Source organism: Lolium rigidum, chromosome 4, assembly GCF_022539505.1.
Source record: "Lolium rigidum isolate FL_2022 chromosome 4, APGP_CSIRO_Lrig_0.1, whole genome shotgun sequence".
Lineage (NCBI taxonomy): Eukaryota > Viridiplantae > Streptophyta > Magnoliopsida > Poales > Poaceae > Lolium > Lolium rigidum.
Window position 1 is genome coordinate 169,828,389 of NC_061511.1, and position 24,247 is coordinate 169,852,635.

Consider the following 24,247-nt stretch of genomic DNA (forward strand, 5'->3'; position numbering starts at 1 on the left):
AATTCGTCACTTCCTCACACGAATACCATTACCCTCTAGATCTATAGCATCAAGTAAGAACTTGATATTGCAACATGCATTTGCATATCAAAGTCAAACTTCATGTATGGATCTAGTCAAACAATGAAAATTCAATAAAATCCAAGAAGATTCAGCTTTGTGCTTATAATACACATCATCATAAGCCTGAATATGATATAATTGAGTAAGACATCTCTTAACATCAGGCTGAGATGTGTAGTATATAACACCACATAATATAGGTTTATATCGTGATACTTAGCACGAATATAGGGAATTCTACTATCTGTCTCAACCTTTACCTTAATTGCACATTTGCAATGAGATAAACTTGAAACAAAGTGATCTAGGATAGTTGTGGTTAACCTAATTTTCTTTGGAAGTTCTAACTTAGCTTCCATTTTGTTGAGGACTACTACAATGATATGTCTGGTTCTAACATCACTATTCTAGACACATCACTATTGGAATATAGCTCTTATACTTCCAAGTTATTGTATCGTAAGGCTATGGACCTAATGTTCTTGACACATTTCCCATGGTTTTTGGAACATAATTCCACTATTTTTTTAGCACTTGGCTTCTTATTGTACTCCTCCAAAATATTTATAATGTTCTATTCCATCACATAATGATTCTCGGGTGAATCATATATGAATAACAACTCTACCATGTAAGTAATCATATTTAATTCCTATCTCTCTTCCTTATCTCCCATGATTGACTCATCATGGTCTATACTATCTTAAACAACTTATATTCATTCCTTACTATCGGTTGTTTTTACATGTTTGGATAATTTTACTTTCTCATTACTTAACTTGGTCTACAACTTCTAGTAAGATATTTACCTTATATACTTATCTTCATCACTTGTTATCTCTTCTATTATAGATCAGAATAACTCTTACTTAATCATAATATATGTTGGTACACATCTTCCAATAGGATAGCTTCCTTATGGTTGTATCCTCTCTTTGGACTACCATGTATTGTATACCAACTGTGATCTACTCATCTATTGTGTTAAGGACTTATTGATGTTCTACATACTTGGGATTGGCTATCTAACTTTACTTTATCTTGGTAAGCTAGGTAAGAAACGTTGACTCGAGTGTGTCAGGATTATTCTCAAGTGAATATCCATCTCAAGTCATAAGAATTTATTTGGTTTACCTAGGACAACTTCCTATAGACACTACCAATCCTATAGGTCTCCTTTAAAGGTTTTTAATCCTAGGGTCAAAGCATTTGCTCCGATACCAAGCTGTGGTGACCCGGCATACCATTGCATGGTGTAGTATGCAAGTCCGATATAACACCAATGAAACACGGTTCCACGGGTATTATATCGCTCGAGTGGTACAACGAAACATATGCGGGTCCAAGGCATGTCTATAGAATTACAACATCGACTACGTTACATAAGATCATCACAGACCTCCTACTTTACAATGAGGTAAAGCTGCAAATAAACTCCGAGAAGAACGACTCGTAGTCTAGTCTTATCACGAACTCTATTTGTAGAGTATTTCACTAACTACGAGAGGCTAAGAATAGACTCTAGCTAAATAGGAGCTAGGTTTAGGAAGCTAGTTCCCTTCTATGGCTAAACTAGGTTTTCTCCTTGTTGGATGTGGTATCTGACTCCACTGACGGGGTCCTGTCTCTTGAAGTAGTTGTTGACTCCTCGGCCTTTGAGTTGCACTGTAGATCCTCCTTCGATGCCTCCATACCTAAGCAGGGGATTTAAGAGTGGGATGAGTACGAGCGTACTCAACAAGTTCATTATAGGAAAGAGGTGTTTAATGCACTAGCTACGGCATTAGACCGGAAAGTCTAATACCAATGCAGGTTTTCATAATCATTTCTTCAAGAGGTTGCTTTTATTCGGAAGAACTATGTCCGTCGGCCTTCACCGGTTTACTAGAACTTCATGGAGCTCCTTTCCGGCCGCGTTCGCGATTCCATATCCGGAACGAGGAGTGACGAGTCACGGTTCTTTACACTCTGCAGAGGTGTGTTGCTTTACCCATAAGAGATCTTAACCTTGGTGCCAGCCGGGTGATCTTCCCGTCCACACTTCCTATGGTGTGAGGCCCGGTATAAGGTCTAGCCAATCATGTTCCTCCGCTACCTCGCACACCCACCCTTTGTTGCATACCCCGACCACTGGGTCCTCGTCGGTCCTCTTACACCAATTAAGGATGGACCCCGACCACGACAACGGTTTGGGACTCGTTAACCAAACTCCTTCGCCGGTAGCTTGCAACCCATCATAGACCACTTACCGTGGGGAATTAGAATGGGATCCCCACCTCACCGCTTGCCCAACCTGGGTCAAGTGTCTACGGTAAGCGCATCCGTTGATGTACGAGAGGTGGAAACACTTTTGACTACTCCGTCCCACTCCGGATCTTATGGTTAACACGGGTATTACGGCACAAGAATCACTTGGCGACATTTGTTGTTTAATCCTAGATGGATATTAACCCTTGCAATGGAACCTCCACCATATCAACACAATCCATGGTTCCATTGCCCACCACATAGTCATATTCATAGTTATGAAAGTAGTGGTTTTGGTTTTTATGCAATAGTGATAACCATAATACTTTGCAAGTAATTTGATAGAAATACTCAAATGACATGAGCAAGTGATGAACTTGCCTTTCTTGGCTGCAAGATTATGCGGTCAAGGGTCTTCGATACGTAATAACTCCAAATTCTGAAATAGCATCATCGTCCGGTAAGGACGATGTTTAAAAGATTGGCAAGGATGCAATAATGCATAAGAATGAGATGCAATCGCTCTAAGCATGTCCTAACCCCGATGATTTAGGATCAGTGAGTTGTAATGATTAGTTCAGGGTGTGTTGCACTTTTAGAGTGATTCACAAACAAGGTTCTTATTCAGGGTTGTGTTGTTTTAGAATTATAAGCAGGTGGCAAAATGAATAGTAACAATCATACACAACCGAGGAATAGTAGACTGTATAATAAGTAAAGAACAGTTGTCGAGTTTTAAGTCCTATAATACATGGTTGATGATTACTTATTATATAATTCAAAAGAATAACTTTTGAAGAACATGTTCTTTGATCAAGAACAATTATGATAATTAAGTTGGTGGGATTCTATGGTTGTCTGTGGTTTCATCTAGTTTATGGAGTAGATATTAGATGGATCCCAATAAGGTTGGATTCATCAACATCCAGGGCTGGTAAGGTTGAGTTAAGCCTAGGCCTTCTAAGCAATTATCTATACAAGGTGGCTATCAGGGTTGGTTCATCTTTTTGGTGATAGCTAGCTAGGGTTTATAGGTCCTATAAAGCAGGGTTGATGATGATTCTTTGTTTACTTCAAAAGAATAACTTTTGAAGAACATACTTCTTAAGTAATAAGAAGTATTATAATTAAGGTTGAGGTTGTCTAGGGTTTGTTATTGGATTCACTAAGTAAAGAATAATTGGCTCCTAAATAGGATGGTTGATAAACATCCAATACTGGTAGGGTTTAGTGGAATATGGTTAGGTAATGCTCAGGGTTTGGCATAGTTGCTCCTGAGGTTCATCACATTGGTGTGATGCTAAGTAGGAAGGAATATGGATGATGGCTTTGGTAATAGGATCTAGGGTTTACACTTGGTTTACCCTACTCGATTATTTAGGTGCGATGAGAATGAACACATGGAATGCTAATTGTAGTGATAGGGTTCCCACATTTCATGTGGATTTGAACTAGTATTTATTTGCTAGATATGAATCTATGATAACTAATGAAGTAACATGATTACATGTTACTTGAGGTTTAGGTTTGGAAACCATTCAGGTTTCACACATAAAATAGTGGAGCTAGGGTTTCTAGTGAATTAGGGTTATTATTAATTAGGGTTTAAATTTCCCTAATAATGATTTAATATGATTGCAAATAAAGAAAATTAGTTTTCATGTTTTCTTTATTTGCTTACTAGTTTTATTTAATTTATAAATTGGTTTCTTAATTTCTGAATTTTTAATTGTATTTAGAATTTAAAATTAAAGGCTTAAATAACAAGTATTAAATAATTAAATTTTTATTAAAAATAAAAATTTCATTTTATATTTTTATTGGATAGAGTTTATCTTTATAAGAATTTTGATATCTTATATTTATTTTCCGAATTAAACTGAATTTTATCAATTCATGTAAAGTTGCAGCAATTTAATAGGATTAGAATTAAAACAGGAAATGCTAACTACACCCAGTCTAAACCTACCCGTAGCCACTGATGGGTGGGGCCAGTGGCCATGTCACCCGCCACGGTGGCAACGGCCGAGTCAAAATAGGAAACGTGGCAACGGGAGTTCCTGGCCGGCGGCCAGTTGAGGTTGACGCCGGCGGTACGGCGTTCCCGCGCATGCGTGGAGGCTCTGGTTGGATGCGCGGCGCCATAGTGAACCTAAGGGAGGCGGCGCCGTGACCAAATGGTCGCCGGAGCCTTGCCGGCGGCAAGTCCGAGCGACGGCGGACAGTGAACGACGACGAGGCGGCGCTACGGGGCACGATTGAGCGAGGCCGGGAGTGCTGCGAGATGCGGAAGCTCACCGGGAGTCTGTAGAGCTTGATGGCGTGACCGGAGGTGGTCCTAATCGATGGCAATCGGCGGTTTGCTGGCGGTGACCGGCGAATGGGAACGAGCTCCCTCCGGCGACTGAGGGCCTCCGAGATCGATTCCTCTTGCACGGAGAGCTTGTCGACCATGGCGGTGCTAATGGTGGTCACGGAGGGGTCTTAGGAATCCTACCTCGACGGCGATGGTCGGCGTCTAAGCGGCCAGGGTTTCGGTAAGAAAAGAAAATCGAGTAGAGGGGGAAGGAACGCGGGTCGGTGATCGTCTCGGAGCTTTTATAGGGTGCAGGGTGAGCCTCGTCACGACGACGATCAAGGAGAGCTCGCCGGCGAGAGGGAAAGGCGACCACGATGTCGCGCTGGCCGGCATGCGTGCTGGAGAGGATGAGGATGACCTCCTCCTCGTGATTTTTTTAACGAAGGGGTATTTGGGCTGCTGGGTTGGTGGTTTGGGCCGTGTTGGTGGGCTGGGTTCTGGGCATCTTGGTGGGCTACACGGCCAGGTAAGGTCCAGGTGAGGCTTCTCCCCTTTTTCTCTTTTATTTATTTTTCTGTTTTTTATATTTCCTATTTTGAATTCATATTTGAATTCTTATTTAAACTCTTTTCTATTTTGCAGGTGTTTCTTATTTGAACAATACAAGGATTAGCCTAAGATACTGCAAATACTTTAGTGGTGTATTAGAATGTGAATATAGGTATTATAACATTGGTTGAATTATTATAGTTAGGACTTGAATTTGAATACCCTTATGGACAAGAATTTGTATATTATCTTTGTAAATATCCAATTTGTTCTCCAATGATAACTTTTCTTACTTAGTGATATATAGAGTTTTCTTTGGTATCACCTGGCAAGGAACAATTTCAAAGTAACATATACTTATGGATTTCTTTTAAGAAGTGATTTAATGACATGATTTCAAGTGCTAGATTATTTCTAAGGACTTGATCTCATATTTGGAAATTTGGTTACTTGCATATGATTTTATGTGAGTACTTCTTTATTGAGGTCTTGTAGGTTTGATTACAACCCTATTTCAAGGTTAATACTTAACACCTTGAAATACCTAAAGTAGATGCTACTCTCAATATGGTTTGGTCTTGGTTATAATGATAAGTGGTTGATCACCACTTGTGGGTTTATTTATAGGACTTAGAATTAGATGTCTCTTATGTTCAATAATTAAGCATAGGTTTTAGCTAGAGTGCAATTCTGGAGTTCTAATTATATTTACCTAATGGCAATTGGTTTGAATCTCAATTAGGGCATGGGTTTTATATTATGATTACCATAGTGATGTATAAACTAGGGTTGAGATATAATTCTAGTCTATAGGATTGGGGTGACATCATATTGCATTTGCTAGGGTTTATTCTCCCCTAACCAAGGTGATATGGTTACTTGCTTAATAGTTGAGGTTCTCCTTTAGTTACTAAGGACTTGAGAATTAGTTTTGTCTTCTCCCCAATAAAATTCTATTGCTATCATCAACTTATCTTTAAAGTAACTGAAGTGGTTATGGTTCCTTTTTTTATAGTTAACTTTGGTTAAATTGGTGAAGGTTTTCTCACCATATGAATTATAGGCTTTAACTCTAAGCTTTTCTTATGTGCTAAAATCCTCTACTTCAAGTTCTTAGGGTTTATGATCACTACACAATTTATAATGATCAAGGTTTGGCTTCCTAAAGTATTTCTAATGGAATGGTTTTCACTTCCATGATCAAGTGTTGTCTTGATCAACTAAGATATAACACTTCTATTTTACTTTCTAGGATGGGACTACTATGGTTGCCTCAATAGTTTATATCCCAGGAGAATTCTCGAGATATTACTTAGGGTTCATTCCAGGGAATGATGATATAATCATCTGGGTATATGGATATTTCTTTCCCTCAAATCCAAGTGTTGCCTCAATTAACTTGAGTGTAATACCATAGCTTAGGCTCTCTTATAAAGGACTGGTTATTCTAGGGTTTATGGTGTACTCCTAATATCTCCTTAGGTATCTAGGCTAAGGTTTCATCTGTCTAGCTTAATTGGGTTAGCCTCTCCCTCACCTTATCAATTCAGGGTATGGTATTATTCCATGTGATATTAGGTTATCCCACCACTCCAAGATGAAATGGTTAATCTCCTAATACTTCAGTTCCAAGGTTGTTCTTTATTCTTAAATAGGTAAATCTAATATTGGTATGAGTGGTCTCTCTCTCATTTGGGAAGGACTTTAATTCCATCCTAAGATTAAGCTCTATAGAGAATGATGTGATCATCAATATCAATGTTTAACATAAATAGATTCTCTCTCTAGGGATTGGATTGAATAATATCCTAGGGTTCTTTCTAAAGATAATGATTTGAATACTTGGATGTATATCCAAGGTTTAGCTCAAGGTTTGTTATTACCTCTCTAATAATTAATAGAACTCTCACCTCTCTAGGTTTGATGCATATTAATATGGAATAGAGAAGGATATATATTTCTTAGTTGGATCTCTTTGTCTTGTTTCCAAGATTAAAGTAGAATGAATACCATGAGGTTTCACATGTTGTGATCTTTAATAAGATCAAGTAGTTGATCCTTGATTCATATGTTCTTGTGTTGGTTTTAATTCCATTTGATCTAACCCCTTGGATCAAATCATCTCTACCCAAAACAAGGTTTTAGCAAAGTCACATTGAGGTTTATAACGCTTGACTTGATGAGCTACTTCAATTCCACCAAGGTCAAGTGAAACTTCAATTACTGTGACTGTTTTACTTTAAAGCGCGAAAATTCCCCAGATTTTCTATGCATGAATGCAATGCACACATCTGTTTCCTCTATTTTTGTAACCCCATTATCTGGGATATTACATCTACCTTGCAGACATCAACTTCAGAAAAGGAAAATCGCAGCATTCCCGGTTTGTTGTTTCTGGGGCCGTCACGAAACCGTTGAAGACACGCTGCTTTTTTGCCAATTTGCTAACGAAGTCTGGGAGGCAGTCAGGGAGGAGCACCATGTTAATTTGTGTCGCAAACAGTTCACTTCACCATGTTAAAGACATTCAGGCCACTATGGCATGTGTATCTTTGTGGGGGCACATTTGGTATGCTCATAACAAAGCACGGGAGCAGGCCATCTTCATGCATCCCTGATCAATTGCTGAAAAAATTCTGAAATACATTCGGATGATTGACATGCATCTTTACAAACTTGTTCTAGCCACAGTTGTGAGACTTCTGCTTCAATTCAAATGGTCTCCGCCACCGGCTGGTAAGGTTATGATTAATGTTGATGCTTCTATGTTCAGCCCATCTCGTCGTATGGGTTCGGGTGCTGTGATCCAAGACCACGCTTGGAAATATTTAGCTGCTTGAAGCGAACTACATGGTCATATCTCTAGAAATTGCAGAAGCAGTGGCGATGCACCGGGAAATCTACTGAGGAAGGCTTTGCCGATGTTAATATTAGTTTAGGTTTTATATCCTTAGTTAAAATACCAATTAATTTACATATTTTAGAGTATTAAAAAATAGAGTTTTATTTCGAAAGGAAATGAAAAAAGACATGAAATTAACTAAAAAGGTGATATAAAGGGAGTAAAAGTAAAAAAAATATAGCGGGTCGTCAAGGAGGAAAAGAAATTGCACGTGTTGAATGCATCAAAAAAGGTAGACTTCCCCTCCATACAATTCGCACTAAAATTGATTATTGCTGCTTACATCACTTTATTGTACTCGCTACTCGTTTTACGTGTTTTTTCTTTAACCAAGAATTATTCTAAGTATATAAAGATTGTTGGTATAAATTACCATTATTAGAAAGTGTTCTTCAATACGAATCCAACGATAATAATTATGTATAATATTATCAAGATTTTATTGCTCATTTTTTCGTCAAAGTTTGTCTTGAAATACATGTGCCTCTTACTGATCGAAACAGAGTAGGGATATGCTTATCGAGATGGATAATTAGCGGTACACCACACTTGGGCAACGCCATTGTTAATAACAGCGGCGCTGCAAAAAGTTGAACGTCATCATTGTGGGCCCACCAGTGACGTCTCGCGGCGGCTCCAACGCCACTGTTAAGTGGGCTAGGTGCGGTGTTGCAAAACATACAACGCCACCACTATATGTTAATTACACCGCCACCGGCACACGGTCAATGGTGGTGTGGTAGGGTTCCACGCCACAGTTTATGATAACAACGTTGACATGTGTACAACTGCCCACACCACCATTAGTCGACGCATCACGTCACTGACATCAAAAAGCCTGGCGCGTCCTCATGGCCGTGAAAGCAGCTCGAGAGTCGCCACGTACATTAAATAAGTTGGCTAGTGCGCTTGCAGTCCCACCTATTTTTATTATGACTAATGTACCTTTGTGGGTGTCTGGCCTATATAAAGGACCCCAGTGCTCCTAGGAGCCCTAGAATGAGATTAAGACTAAAAATTAGGCTTGTTGCTCTATGTGGAAAAACCCTCTCCTATGGCTACAAACTATTTGAAATTGTATCCAAGGTTTCTCCTTATCAAAGATCTTTTCTCTTTGGAAAACTCTATCACTTCTAGTCTCTTGCTTTGCAATTCTACTTTAGTCTTTTGCTTTACAACTCTACCAAATATGATCTCTTCTTCAATCTAGAATTCTATCTTTGGTTTGATGATATTTTTATTGGGGATTCTACCGAGATATTTTTTAGATAAAAAGGGGTGAAACCCCCAGGTTCCATTAAAATGCAACCAAAAGTCACAAGGATCCAGCGAGCTGTGAACTCATCAGTTAAGGCATAGTCTTACAAACTAAAAAAAGAAAACTGGGAGGCACCAAACTGGAGATAGCCACATGAGCATTACATAACTGGGGGAACCAAAAGGCAAACACCATTAACACTAACTTCTCACAGGCTATCTCCTAGTGCCAGCATGGAACGGCTCTCGCGGCGGTCGAGGCTTGAATGGTCTTTGCCAGACATCCCCAAAAGCAGACATTTCATATCCAAGCTATCCGTAAGAGCTCCCCACGATGATGATCCAATCGCATCAGGTTTGCATCCAGAAGGGATGAGTGTTTGTCCAAACACAACAGGCGTTTCTGATCAACACAACAGTTTTTCTTAGCAGCTCTTTGACACCTGGCCAACTCAATCCCTGGAAACACATAGCATTACGAGTAGACCATAAGGTCCAGAGCATAGCGGAGGAAAAGATATTTAAGACAGAATTATTATCTTCACCAATCCACCATCTAGCAATAGATTCAAAACTGTCTCCAATTTTCTTGCCAAATATGTCAGAAATAATTTCCCACAAGTATCTAGCTACTACACACTCAAAGAACAAATGTGAAGATGATTCCAGCTCATTGCAAAACAAGCAGTTGGAATCATCCACATGTCTGCGTTTTCCAAGATTATCTCTTGTCAAAAGTTTGTCGTTTGCAAGCAGCCACAAGAAGATATGAATACGAGGAGGAATATGAAGTTTCCAAACCGCTGGGGCATGGATCGGAATCACACCACCATTGTTAACAATACCATAGAAAGATCGAACCGAGTAAGAACCAGAGGGATGGAACATCCAAATCGGGCAATCATCATAATCGGAAAAAGAAGCAGTTTGCATCAAGGCAACCAAATCAAGCCACCTATCATATAGGACCTGGGATACCGTTCTTCTAAAGGTAAACTTCAGATTAGAACCGTCCCATGCATCAGCAATTGTACATTGCTGTTCATTAACTATAACATATAAATCCCAAAAAAGAATAGCAAGTGAACAGTGACCAATCCATGTATCTTCCCAAAACAGAACTTTTTTACCATTACCAACATTCCACCTGTACAACTGTACCCAACCCAACCTTAGCTGATGAAGCAGCCCACATAACCCCTTTCCAAAAAGGGGAGCAGTGTACAGGTTTAGCATTAAAGATATTAGGCGAAAGATTATACTTATAATCCACAATCATTTTTCAAATTTTATTGTTATCAAAATGATATCTCCTAATCCAAGACGATAACAGACAGAGATTAAAATCTCTCATATTTTGAATACCAAGGCCCCCATATTCTTTTTTACGGGATACAAAATCCCAGTTCACCGGATGATATTTATGGGAATCCCCAACATTATTTCAAAAGAAATGAGCCATTTGTGAGTTAATCGCTTTAATAGCCCATTTAGGAAATTTGAGGAAAGATAACAAGTACATAGGGATGCTAGCAACACATGCTTGTAAAAGGATCAGCCTACCTTTGTAAGAAAGCAGCTTGCCTAGCCAACCGGCAATCCGTTTAATGATCTTATCTAAAATGGGTTGTAAATCTTCTTTTTTTAGCTTTGAGAAATGCAAAGGCACACCAAGGTAGATAAAAGGGAAATCTGCTAATTTACACCCAAAGATTTGAGCAAACACTTCTACCGAGATATTTTCCCATGAAATCTATCGATTTGCTGCTTCAGGCCAACAAGGACAACTGACTTGTGAGTTTGTTTGTATCTTCGATCCCTCCACCATTTCCTCCACATGTTCTTCGTGTTCATCCCCTCCACCTCATGAATCCATGGAATTGGGCGAAACCCCACAGTTGACCCAAATCAGTCCTAACTACTGGATGCGTGTACTAGACTTCCCACGTCTTTTCATACATGGGTTTAAAACAAATGGACGACCAAAAATATACATTATAAGGATATTATAAACGAATTTTAACTTTGTTCAGAGGCGTGCAACTGCTTCTACATTAAAGTTGTGCTTTGTCAGACCTTTTGCAGATTAAGAAACAAATCTTGACCACCTCAAAAAAAAAGGAAACAGACCTTGTAGGTGAAGTTGAGCATTCAACCAATGAACCAAACAGACCAAAATATCGGCCCACAATAGTGGCTAGATTACATTCTATCATCACAGAATCAACTTTCCGTCTTTGCCACAATAAACGAAACAGTAGATTACATTCAAACCTGGTGTATTTGCAATGATGAAAATTTGCGCAAACGATGCAGAGTTACAAGCTGCAAAATAGTTCCAAGTCCAGCAACACATACGATAGAACCAAATTATCAGGATCTTCATTTCCCCACGCAATGTGTTCTGCTGACAGACATGGAACACTGCATGACTTCATCGCTGAATGGTGACAATTAATTGAAGGCATGTGTGTGCACAGAGGTTACTAGATTGACTGTTGCTGCCCGGATGTTTCATAACCTTTGTCTGACAGAACCATGCTCCCTGCTAACTGTGAATCATAAGTTACAAGACGATTAACTCGAACTCTCCCATATTTACCCTAAGTACTCAAATTACATGAGACAAGATTCACTACACATAATTGTATTTAGATTGGCTATAATTGGATGAACATAACACAATACTAACAAAGGGTTAGTGAAGCATCCTGAACACCACATAATCAGTATTCCGTCCGTTCCATATTAGTTGACGCAGCTTTGGTCAGATTTGGCATGTATCTAGACACGTTTCAGTGTGTAGGTTTCTCATTTTGAAAAAAAAGTTGCGCCAACTTATTTCGTACAGAGGGAGTACGAGAAGTCCATTATGCTTTCTGCAAAATTAAAAAGGAACTAATATGAAGTGTTCTGCAAACTGCATTATTGTTCACAGATAAGAAGTACATGCAGATTTCACGTATAGCTGGGGTACCTGCTATACGTGAAACCTGATAATAAGAAGTACATTCAAAGCTCATAAACATATTGTAACTTGAAATTTCACGTATAGTAGGTTTCTTCGTATTTTTCTTAGTCCGCATACACTTAAGGTGGTACTTAAGAGGTGCACGGAAGTACCGCTGACGGTGTTATATTGTGGGTTAATCAATGAACCACTTATCTGTTGTAATATTCATGGTGAATCACTGAACCACTTATCTGCTGTCATGAGTTTATTTGTACTTACTTGAGAATATCTCTGCAAATTAGATTGCTAGGCTGCCAAACTGCTTGTTCCATTCTTCATAAATCCCCAGTTCGCTTGCGGAAACAGAAGGTCTGACCTGCTGCAGAGCAGCCTCAAAATCCTGCCATCCAAATAAGCATTCAGAATTAGAAGACATCATCTAGGGGAATGATTCATAAGACATAAGCACGTTAGAAAATGAATAAACCTTTGGAATTGATCAATTGGGAGAATAGTGTACTTTTTTAATGATCAGTGAACGCCCTTGTTCGAGCTAGCTACTAGGAGAAAGTATCTAGTGCTACACTAGATATGGGTGGTACGAGTTACCCCAGGGATCTGGGCCGTCCGGCCTCGTTCAAGGGATAGGATCGAATGCAACGTCCCACCTTAGCCTCATATGCACTTTGGACCCTCCATTTATTCTAATTTGTGGCACATGATCCATCAGCCCCAGTCTCCCTCCCTCCTCAAGATGCGCATCGCCCCCAAATCATTCCAGGACTAAAGGATCCAAATTAGGGACCAGCAGCTGCAACCGGGGAGATGTATGAAACGGACCAATAGTTCGATCCTGCCGTCCCGTCAAATATGCACGCATCAAAGGAATGCACACCGATTGAGAAAAACTCCAACGCAAACAGTATACTTAGAAGTGAAAATTACAAAAACAAAATTGGCCATAGAGCTTCTCAGCTGCCCTCCGCGGAGATCCTTGCTGTCCCACGGGCAGCCGGAGCTCGATCACCCATGGCACTTTTGTCTAGGACTCTGAGAGTGCCACACGAGAGCTTGACTGCGCCCGCGAGGCAGCGGTGTGTGAAAAAAATACAAAGAGTTACAACTTCACGGGTGGCAGTGAGTCCAGCTCAGTGCTAAGCGTCCGCATCGGGTTGAGTTGCTGCTTGGTCACACTCCCTGTGATTTGGGGATGATTTGTTTCGTCATTTTCGTGTGCAGATGGATAAAGGAAAGGAGCGGAGGGAGGGACCATGTAGCATGAATTCAGAAAACAGAAGGGTCTAATTTGTTTAGGTGACAAGATGAGAAGGTGTGTTCGATCTTGGCCATTGAAACAAATTTGACGATCCAGATTTGTGCGGAATCGGTAGTACAAAGTAGCTGTAGCACTAGATATTCACTCTAGCTACTAGGTCTCACCAGGAGATGTGATGCGCGTGCGCACACTTAGCTTTCCTGATAAGTTTGTGTCTGACACACACTAATTCGCTACTGGATTCTTTCCTTTCCTAGACTAGAAACTTCATGCACCTACCAAAAACTCTTACTAGTGCCAACCAGCATGCATAGATATTTGATCTTGCATGCCGAAATGCATGCCACTTAAGTTGCATGTGCATAACCACTAAGGATATTGACTAGTACCTTGAGCATCACCGGTCGCATTTCCTCCTTGTTGAGCTTTGTGATTTCAACACCCTGTTGGAAAGCTTCTCTTAGTGGCCCCATTGAAGCATCTTTCACAAGATTTTTCATGTCAGATCCTGAGTAACCTGGAATTAACAAACAAGACTGTTTAAATGTTTATAACAGGCAAATTCAGTAAGATGGCATGAAGGTCTAGGTTAATAGCAACATGATGAAAGCTCGATGGTTCCGTGCACCTTCTGTTAACTTGCAAATGGCACCTGTTTCTTCCTCTGAGAGCTTGAAAAGGCCATCCTTCTCCAATAGATTGTGAATTATCCAAGTGCGTGCTTCTTCACAACCATGAAATAGTCAGATTTCTTCAGCTATTCCACAGAACGGAAACAGAACATTACCTGATGAAGGAAGGGGGATGTATAGACGCTTTGTAAGTCGCCTGCGTGCTGCTTCATCTAATTCTTGAGGTCTGTTTGTTGCTCCTGCCATCATTATTATGGCACGATATTAATATGCTACAAGTCATGACCATTGATGATCCAAGTTCCAAATTGTTTCTCATAAAGTTTAATGGTAGTCATGACCCGTGAAGGAATTTCAGCCAGTTTATTTGGGATATGATGGGGAGTGTGCCAGTGTGGTGGTAAGCTCTGGCATTGATCATGATATTAGATTCAGCGCCACTTTACATGCTATATAGTAGTCAAAGCTTAGCTATAATAAAATCTGCATATGCATTCGCACTAACGGAGGGGAAAAAATGCAGATTCCTGCTTGTTTGCTCGTTTATAAATAATGTAATATAAAAAAATCACTTATTTATGCATGCGGTACCTATGAGTAAAATTTGCTCGTTTCCACTGTCAAAACCTTCCATCTCGATTAGAAACTGTGTTTTCAACCTCCTACTTGATTCATGTTCACCATCTGATTTGCGCTGCAATCATGCTTAAGATTGTCAAGTGTCAAAACATGTACTCCCTCCGATTCATATTAATTGACTTTAATATGGATGTATCTAGAACTAAAATGTGTCTAGATACATCCATATTAGAGTCAATTAATATGAACCGGAGGGAGTAACATCTACGGGCATAACAGAAGCAACAAACAGAACAACACCTGAGATAGTAGTGAATCTATCTCATCCACAAATATGACAGCAGGCTGACGACAACAGGCCACACCAAATAGTGCTCGGACCAGCTTTTCACCCTCACCAATCTTGCACCAGACAGAGAATTAATAATCAACATCAACAAAGCAAAGCAAGCGAATTTACAATCAATACTGACATAGCCGAAGAATTAAAAGTCCATATAAACAGTGTGAGATGCTGAATATACTGAATCATGGTCTCTGTGCTCTCTTTTACTTTTGATGGGGGGTCAAATCAGTGTGTTGTCTAAGTGACTGCAAAGTAAACATTCTCACTCCCCAAAACAGACATTCGCGTACACACAGAAATAGATTCTCCATTCAGAATTTCGAACACAAAAATCTTCCTATTTTTTCTATAATCACAGAAGATTGTTTCACCCTTGATACAGATATCACGGGATACGACCTTACACAAACAAAAAAATACAGTTTCTAGTCTCTTCAGAATAGTAAATCTAAATACACAGAAATATCCCATGTATTTCTTGGCTAGCAAAACCAGCAGTTCTAGAGTTAAGAGGAATCTTGGCAAGACAGACCATTTTATTAGCAATGAACTAATAATACCAAAAGAAATAATCGTTGGAACAGATATGTATGTTTGCCCATTTTCATTCTAAAACAAATCTGATGTCAACTATCAGTATTTAATGAAAAACATTAAAAAAAAAGCTTCACCCTGCCGCAACATTATTTGCATAGAAAGTTAGAAGCGGGTTGTCAAAAAAATGTACAGCAAGAGATAAGTTTAGATTCATGTTCACACACCCTACAAAATCCTGCTTCCAGTTCTTTATTATTAAGTTTACGACAATGACAAACTTATTATCACAAACATAAATTAGCACATCAAAACAAATTATATTGTAACATTTCAATAACGTAAAAAAAATATGCATAACAGAAAACTACTGATGTAAAACGATAGAAATGGGACTGCATTGAGAACTTAAAACAGGTGGCAGACATACCCATTTGCTTGTGAGTGAACTTGAAGATATGTAGAAGAATGTTGCCTTGGCCTCACCAGCTATTGCTTTTCCGATCATGGTTTTGCCTGTCCCCTGTGGAAATAAACGTGCATACATCAACAATAAGAAAAAAGGGTAGGCACAACAGAGCCAGATGAGATAAAATACCCACGGGAGGTCCAAATAGTAGTAGACCTCTTCCAGGAGACCGACAACCACGAAAGATGTCTGGACGTAGTAGGGGCCAAATAACCATCTCTGTCACGCACTTCTTTGCATGATGTAAACCAGCTATTGCGGATTGAAAAAGAATTAGTTACACAAGAGACATAGAAATTCCGAAGAACTGAAAGGCAATGTGTACCAACCTATGTCATCCCAGCGAACATTAGGATCTTTATCCATTATTTCGTTGCTAATGTGCTCAATAAGGCGAGGTTCCAGATTCCTCAGTTTCTCAGGAAGCTCACCATCAGGGCCACAAAGCATTTCTAAACTGATGGTAGTGAAAATATTAGTAAGTATGTATGCAAGCACCACCAATAGCATGCAGGTACATGTTTAAGGCTACTCATGCATGTGAAATCCATATCGGTAACACAGAAATTAATGCAGAATACACTTAATAGCAAGAAACTGTGATGACCAATTGCTCATGAGAGTTATGCCAATTAACTTTACTACTTTAGAGGGGGCAAACGCCTTCTTGCTTGACACAGGGAAATGGTTGATTTCTGAGGACATGTGAAGTGTTCCGCAAAGGACTGCTTCTTACCATCACCAAGCAAGAAACGAGACGCTAAAATGGCACATGAACTCACTAGATATTGTTCAGCATTCTGGATGCTTGCTTTTTACTTAAATTAACTTAGCACGAGATCCAAACAGACCATCACTAAGTTTGTCATCGGTAGTTCAGACTTCAGAATTAGCTTTTACTAATGGTCAAGCTTCAAACATACTGTACTACTGTCTTTTCAATGAAATGAAGCACAAAGGTCCTTTGCATTTTCTCGAAATAAAACATACTGTACTTAGATAACACTCTATAGTTCTTGGTACATCTCAATGTTACTGGGTCCACCTGTTCAAATTGTTAACCTCTTCTGAACTTGTTAAGGGAACAGTGATAGTTGCATACAATAATTTACCTTGACCTTCAATGTGCTGGATCAATGTCATTGTAACTAGGTTCTAATTGCAAAGCTATTCAAACCAACATAACAAATCTGTTGTAGTAATGCCGATAGTGTAACCCCGCCACGAAAAACGAAGAGGTGTAAGATGTGCATATGATAAATATTAAGGAAACTTAAGTAGATCCATAACTGAGGGTGTATAACACTAAACTATTTATATACAAAAACTAAATTATCACATGTGATCAAATGAGTTCAAATGGTACCAGACTACTAAGTTTGAATTACAGACCATTTTTTTGTTGAATCTTCCATGGGATCATCATTCTTCCCAGTAACTCGTGAGTTGATTGTAGTGGATCCTCCGTTGTTTCGGATAGGAGGGACAAAATTACCACGTGGTCCACGACGAGAATTCCAGCTTGGCCTCGCACCATAATTCCGTGTACTAAGGTTGTTATCGCATTGTGGAGATACAGAAGCACCTTGGTGACCATTATGCCCATGTTTCTGCACAGCATCCATCGCCTACAAAGCAAAAGGCATCCACTGAACAAGGTGGCAACAAGTACATATATGTTGATTAATCAAAGCAAGTATAAGCCTATAATTACCCTTGCAATGTATGGATTTATTTAATAGAATAAAAGTGTTTTCTGGCAAAAATATAGTGATATCTTCTGAACATTGTTGTGGGTGTGGGTCCGTGCAGCAAGAGCATCTAGCATCATGGAGAAAATGGCAGAACTGAGTACATGTGGGCAACATGGGCCAGGATGCACCAGGTCATTCAGGTGTTTGTACCAAATACTAGTAGCAGTGGCCAGCAAGAGGATTAGTTACGTAGAGTGATGAGTCCCTACTCCAAATGTGTCTAATCTATTACCCATCCTCGAGCGTTGATGGTCTATTAGGCATCCCTATTCAGGACGCTTCCTTTAAGTGTGCCCATGTCAATTAGAGTCTAGTTGTCACCATGTCTAAGTAGGGAAAAAGATTCTATGAGCCTAGGTTAATTTTTCTAGAAAACTCTTATGATTTGAGTACTCGCGCTTAAAATAACAACCAAACAAAGAATTAGCACATACTCAAACCTATCCAATGTGCAAAAGCCAAAAACTAACGAAATCTTGATATGAACAACTTTGAAGACTGGAGTTAAGCTGAATGGTGAAGATCTACAGTACCTATTATAGACCATATTTGATCTATGACATGTTCACTCTTCTTGGAGGAACATAGAAGAATTCCCCTCTAGAGATAAACTGAATGGTGAAATTCTGCACCTACCTTTTATAAACTTTAGGTGATATATGATCTGTGCATTTTTCTTGGAAAAACATTGAAAATCATCTAAAATATTCATCAAAGGGGTAACTGAAAAAATTGAAGGCAGTACAGCTAAGAAGTATACAATTTGCCAAGTGCACATACCAACTTTATCCTGGCAGTCACAAACCCATTAGCAGGAGCATCAGTTTCATCGTTGCTTGATGGAGAATTTGCATGTTCACATATCGGACTTCTGAACCCTGTATGCTTTCGTTTTGCAATTTGCAATGGCCCACAGTGTTTCTCATCCTCTTCAAGCCCCAGATAAACAGGATGCTTGTTATCCTGATTTGTTCTGATCTCATTTTCAACACAAGCAAACTCTTTAGACACGTTCCCCTCTGATTTGAACATATTCTTGTCTGACACACTATTTGCCTTCAAGAACTTGCTGCTATACGACGATGTTATTTTTGTTTGTGTCATTAACTTTGAAGCCCTGACATTAAGTTTCTCGTTTTCTAGGTCAGGTGGGTTTTCCACAATATGTGAACCCCCTTGAATTGTGAACTCTTGGCAAGCTGCGTTCTTCAAAGTTTCAATGCATGCCAAGGAGAAAATGGCAACAAAAGTTAGGAAGCTAACTCCAGTATTTGCAAATAATTAACATGTAACATGTATGAACTATATATACTTTTCAAGTAGTGATCTAAGTCAAAGTAATACATTCCAAAATAGGTATATGACCTTCAGAATACTTATGCATAAAAAGGAAGTTAAGAAAAGAAGGTAATGTCCTGGATGCCCCCCCCCCCCTAATGGTGAAACAAGGTGGAGAATGAGAAAAGATTTATTTCAGTGATGAAGCGGAAGCGCTTTAAGAATAACATAAACTAGATCATACCAGTGGATCAGCAGCATTTTTCTGATGAAGAGCCTGAAAATACTTTGAACGCTTGACCTTTTCAATGTTGACGTCTCCTTGCTTCGTAAAAACACAGTAAACATCTTTTTTTGCGAGTTCAAACACTGCACTGAGTTCAAAACATATCCAACGTAAGGATTGATACCAAATTGAGAAATATGTTCAAGAAAGCATGCCTCAGAGTAAGCAAAAAAGCAAGCGCCCCCTCATCAGAATCAAACCCTAATTACCACCTTCCTTGAACTTTTCCAAAGAAAGCACGGCAGCAATAGTAAATATAGTTAAATGCACAATTCACGATAAACCCAACAAACGTCTTAATAATTTCAAAAGTGATAGTATATTATTTTATCTTAATCAGCACCAGACAAAATCTCAATCTACTGTACTACTGGCTCAGATACTATTTGCTACTATCTTATATCTATGGAAATGATGTTGCTGAGACCATAGCAGATGAAGTTAAATCAAAAGGAAATTGTTCCCCAACCTGGTAAATTCTCACAATCGGTGCCCCTTTTGAATCTTATATGATTTAGAAATGTCCTATAATGTCTGCAACACTCTATAGACAACGCCTCTATCCTCACTGATGGACACATAGATATGAAAAAAAAAAGGTGATGATCCAAGAACAATTATACATGTATCCAGCACATGCCCATCTTTGTAAGGATATATACAATGGAACGGTCTGCAGGACTTCAGCTTAAAATGAATTAACACTCAGGCAATTCTTCAGTGGGGGCACATTGGTATTTTGTACTTTTATCACACATAAATAACAAGCATAAGTAAGAATTGAATGTATACCAGTAGGCGAAGGGCCTGTTATATGGAGCAAAACTAGAGCACGCATGCTAGAGTTATTCATGTATCTTCCAAAGTAAAGCACACATGCTAGAGTTATTTGTTCATCACCTCTGAACAATGCATGAAGAACACATACCCACAACTACGTACCTCCTCTCAATTTTGGTACATGTAGCATTTTCAACTATTCAAATTCTTTCCTAGACGACATGAGTGTTTTCTAGCATAGCAGCATCAATAAAGAACAAAAAAAATGCGGGTAATAACGAAAAAAAATATCTACTACTATACAGGTTAAATGCTCCCTAGAATTTCCATGTTAATTAAGGGGAAAAAGGAAAATATCTAGCCGTGCATCGGAGAGGGCCTGAGTCATAACAATGGAGATTCACTGTAGAAAAGAGAATTAATCCCATTGTCTCGTACTTGGAGGGAAGATACTAATTGCACACTCACAAGAAATTCCTCAAAGGGAAAAAACCTGTTCATCTAACGGTATTAGGTTTGGACTCCCATGCGAACATGTATCGGTTTATTTTCTCTGCTAAAGGAAATTGCCCCGTAACCGAAGAATCCAGAAGTTGTTCGATAACAGGCGCCCTCTTGTGGCTTTTCTGGGGGCGAGATATTATGATTTTAAGTCTTACCACAATTTCTGATTGCTTGGTCAACTTTAAGGATTTTGTGCTATTTTGGAAAGATAAATGGGGTTACAGAGTTCTAATGGAAGATTTTCGAAGGCTTTTCTCCTTTGCATGCCAAAACAAGTCGGTGGACTTGTGAAGTTGGGATACCAACATAAGTCAACTGGGGGTCGCACTGAAGGTTAGGTGGCTCTGGCTTCAGATAACAAGTTCTGACAGAAAGTGGAAGGATCGGGTTTAGAAGGCAATTTTCAACGCAATCGCTGCGATATTTTTTCGCTTGTCACAGAAGGCCTCCTCAATAGCGAGAAGTGCACTATCACAGAAGCTCTCCTCGACAGTCAATGGATCACAGATATTAAATCCCGTCTGAATAAATCGACCTTCAAAGAGTTGAGCTGCTAAACATCTTGGACATTAATCGTGATTTCACCCTTACTCCTGGATCTCCAGATAGCAGGTCCTGGCGCTGAGAAGCGAATGGAAGTTACTCTTCCAGGTCCATATGTTTCCTTGCCAACAAATTGCAATGTACATCATAATCATACTACTGTTACCTGGCTTTGACTGGACTTAACCATGTGTTATGTAATGGTATTTGGAACAAAAAGGCATGGTCTAAAGAACCCTAAAAAAGCATAAATCGGGATCATGACAGTAGAGATGCTTGTGCTTCATCAGCCCTTTAAGAGGAGGAAACAGTAGAAGAGTATCCTACTGCATATGCATTAAATAAATAAAAATGTTCTGCGCATGCCAAATCAAAAGAAACAAATTCATTTCGGCAAACTACCACATCATAAGTCATTGCATTGACCAAGGATGTGCATAGAAACCCCCTCAAATCCTACAGATTCTTAAAGGTAACTAGGACATTTAGTGGATCTAATCTAAGCAATAGAAATTGAGCTGTACCAGTCGAACAGATTCGAATCCTCGCGTCTACCATGAAGTAAGCCACTAGAAATTGAAACACCGTACTGAGGTGAATGAATCAGACGCAAAAACGGGGAGTTTGCGGCGTGTAGGTTTTGTACCGGTCCGATTCGGGCGCGCGGGCGCGGGAGGCGGCGGCGAGGCAGGAAGAGGCTGCGGCGCGGATGGGCGCGACGAAGGCGGCTTCGGGACCCGCGTCGGCGGAGAGGGTCTGGGAATCGAGGAAGCCGAGGAGGCGGAGCGCGAGCGCCTGCGCCGCCGCGGCATCCCCGCGCTCGAGCGCGGCTTCGGCGCCGAAGAGGAGGGAGTGGAGCCGGCGAAGCCGCTCGTCCACCTCCTTCCTCCAGTTCGTCGGGCTGGCGGAGGAGGAGGAATCCGCGGCGGCAGGCTGCTCCTCCATTTCGGCGATTGGGGATTCCTTTCCCGCTCTTTCACGGCTCGAGGGTTTTGGTCCCTTCGGAGGTGGTGCTTATGTGTTCGACCAACACGCTATCTCCATCCCTAAAACCTCTCCAGCACGTCGAAAATACGTCTCCAACGCATAGTGATCAGGCTCTCCGTAGAGACGCAAAACGCGACTCAAATATACGTCTCGGATATGTTTCTCCGGACGATGCACGGTCGCGTCAAGTGTTCTTATTTTCTAACCCGGTTCCGCAGGTTAGGAACAGCGGAATCGACCTCGCGGATTTCCTTCGTATTCCCCTTCTTTGCTGCTCTAGTGTGACGCCACCACTCCAACCCCACCGCACCACACCACCGTACTACATGACATCTGTTTGGGCCTCGCCACGCCGGAGAACAGGATCGGAATCGGGTAGGTTCTTGGCCGCATCTGTCGTGTCTTTGGGGGGCAAACATCTGCTAGTTGCGTCGGGCGGCCTCGTCGCCCTGTAATGTTCGGTCAATTTGCGCCGGTAGGTTTCTAATTCATTATTTGGGAGCTATTGTGGGGCGAGCATTGATCCAAAGTTGCTACCCACGCAGATGGACATGTGGAAGTTGCTCGAAAAGTTTCGCACAAGGTCATTGACTCCTCTTCCAACAACGAGTCCGAGCAAATGACGCACAACATGGCTTCTGCTGCGGCCTCCATCCTCCATGAACACAATGCCAACCAGACGCCGGTGCACACGGGCTCTGTAAAGGGCCGCTCAAAAAACATGTCACGCAACAGAGTGGAAGGGCACTTCCGACACCACAAGGACTACTTCGACCGCACCGCTCCGGTGTTCCCCGAAAAATTGTTTCGACACCGGTACAGGATGTCAAGGACCTGTTCATGGTTATTCTATGGGGTTCTGTGGCATGTACTTCCAATGCAGGCCCGATGCTACACAATCCTGGCAGCAGTATCTTCGAATGAATGTTAAAGTCACTAACGAGAACATGTCCAAACGCATACATAAGGGTTTGATTGAGCATCAGTACGCATTGGCTAGCCATGAAGACATTGCGTAGTCGTCAATATCACCTCATTTTCATGCAGACTTCCAAATATTAAGATGTAATAACTGAGTACTTTGAACATGTTTATTTTGCTGTTTGAACGCCCAAATTCATGTCCGCGGGCCAAATGTGTCGTCCTTATGGGGGCACCCCCAGGCGCAAACAGACGCGCGGTCAAAAACGACCATTTTCGTGTCCGCGAGGCGACGGAAACGGACACGCACCACCACTTACGACATCCGATATGCGTCACCTCGTTGGAGATGCCCTAACGGCAACTGCACCTACCGGAGTGATGTCAGCGGTGACATCAGCAACGTGTTGACCAACTCTTTCCCATAATTATGAAACAAATCTGAAACATAACTAAACACGGATATTTTTGTGAAACAAATCGAATGCTTTTTGTCAGAATTTTTCACAATATTTTTCATGTATCGTTTCATAAAAGTTTCAATTATATTTCAATTAATAATTTTACATTAGACTAATGTCAAAAGGCTCACCAATCTGAAAGCAGAGAGTGAATGGTAGATGTGACACCGGTAGGTACCGTTGCCGGTAAAATCGTTGTGTTCATCTCCATCCTGCTCCTCCTCGAGCATCGTTATCTCGAGACGGAAGGCTAATTTGTGGTCAGCCTTTAGAGTAGCCAACCATGGTTATTTTCTACCACAAAACGACAAAAAATAACTAACCATAGGTGCTTGTCTTCACGTACTTGTAAGTATGCACGTACAACGCATGTTTTATTTAATACAAATTGGTAATAAATTACAAATAATAGTCACCATCAGAGACCAAGCAATTTTGCATCTGTTAAATCCTCCATCTACAAATAGTTTGTGTTGTGTATTCGAGTCACTACGTGACTCTCCCCTCTTTTATTCCTCCTTACTTCAATCACTAATGCAAGTAGTGTCTCTATATATAGGTGGAAGATGTTCAAAAATTGGTTGTTGACTATGCAGCCAAAATCCTTAGCCTATAAAAGTTGGACAA

General features: G+C 40.4%; 1 protein-coding gene across 2 annotated transcripts; it reads right to left on the minus strand.

The window, feature by feature from the left end:
* Positions 1-11,579: 11,579 nt before the first annotated feature.
* Positions 11,580-22,196, minus strand: LOC124706294 (ATPase family AAA domain-containing protein FIGL1). 2 transcript variants are annotated; one of them, XM_047237948.1, is made up of 14 exons: positions 21,898-22,196; positions 19,383-19,512; positions 18,641-19,066; positions 17,499-17,734; positions 16,436-16,563; positions 16,240-16,358; positions 16,068-16,160; positions 15,058-15,159; positions 14,770-14,872; positions 14,334-14,417; positions 14,175-14,270; positions 13,936-14,063; positions 12,550-12,670; positions 11,580-11,869 (listed from the first exon to the last, which is right to left on the minus strand). In XM_047237948.1, exons 1-13 carry the CDS (start codon positions 22,194-22,196, stop codon positions 12,569-12,571), a joined length of 2,046 nt encoding a protein of 681 aa, XP_047093904.1. In that variant the 3' UTR covers positions 11,580-11,869; positions 12,550-12,568. The 2 variants fall into 2 exon arrangements, with proteins under 2 accessions (XP_047093904.1, XP_047093903.1); XM_047237947.1 differs by having other exon boundaries at positions 11,580-12,196.
* Between the last annotated feature and the right edge of the window lie 2,051 nt (positions 22,197-24,247).

What these genes read in the sequence shown, in the direction of transcription:
- LOC124706294 (XM_047237948.1), bottom strand. Translation starts at nt 22,196, where the DNA reads ATGGAGGAGCAGCCTGCCGCCGCGGATTCCTCCTCCTCCGCCAGCCCG. An exon ending in GAAGATTCAACAAAAAAATG is followed by an intron (nt 16,564 to 17,498) that starts GTCTGTAATTCA and finishes CACTACCATCAG; the next exon opens with TTTAGAAATGCTTTGTGGCC. An exon ending in TGTTCGCTGGGATGACATAG is followed by an intron (nt 16,359 to 16,435) that starts GTTGGTACACAT and finishes AATCCGCAATAG; the next exon opens with CTGGTTTACATCATGCAAAG.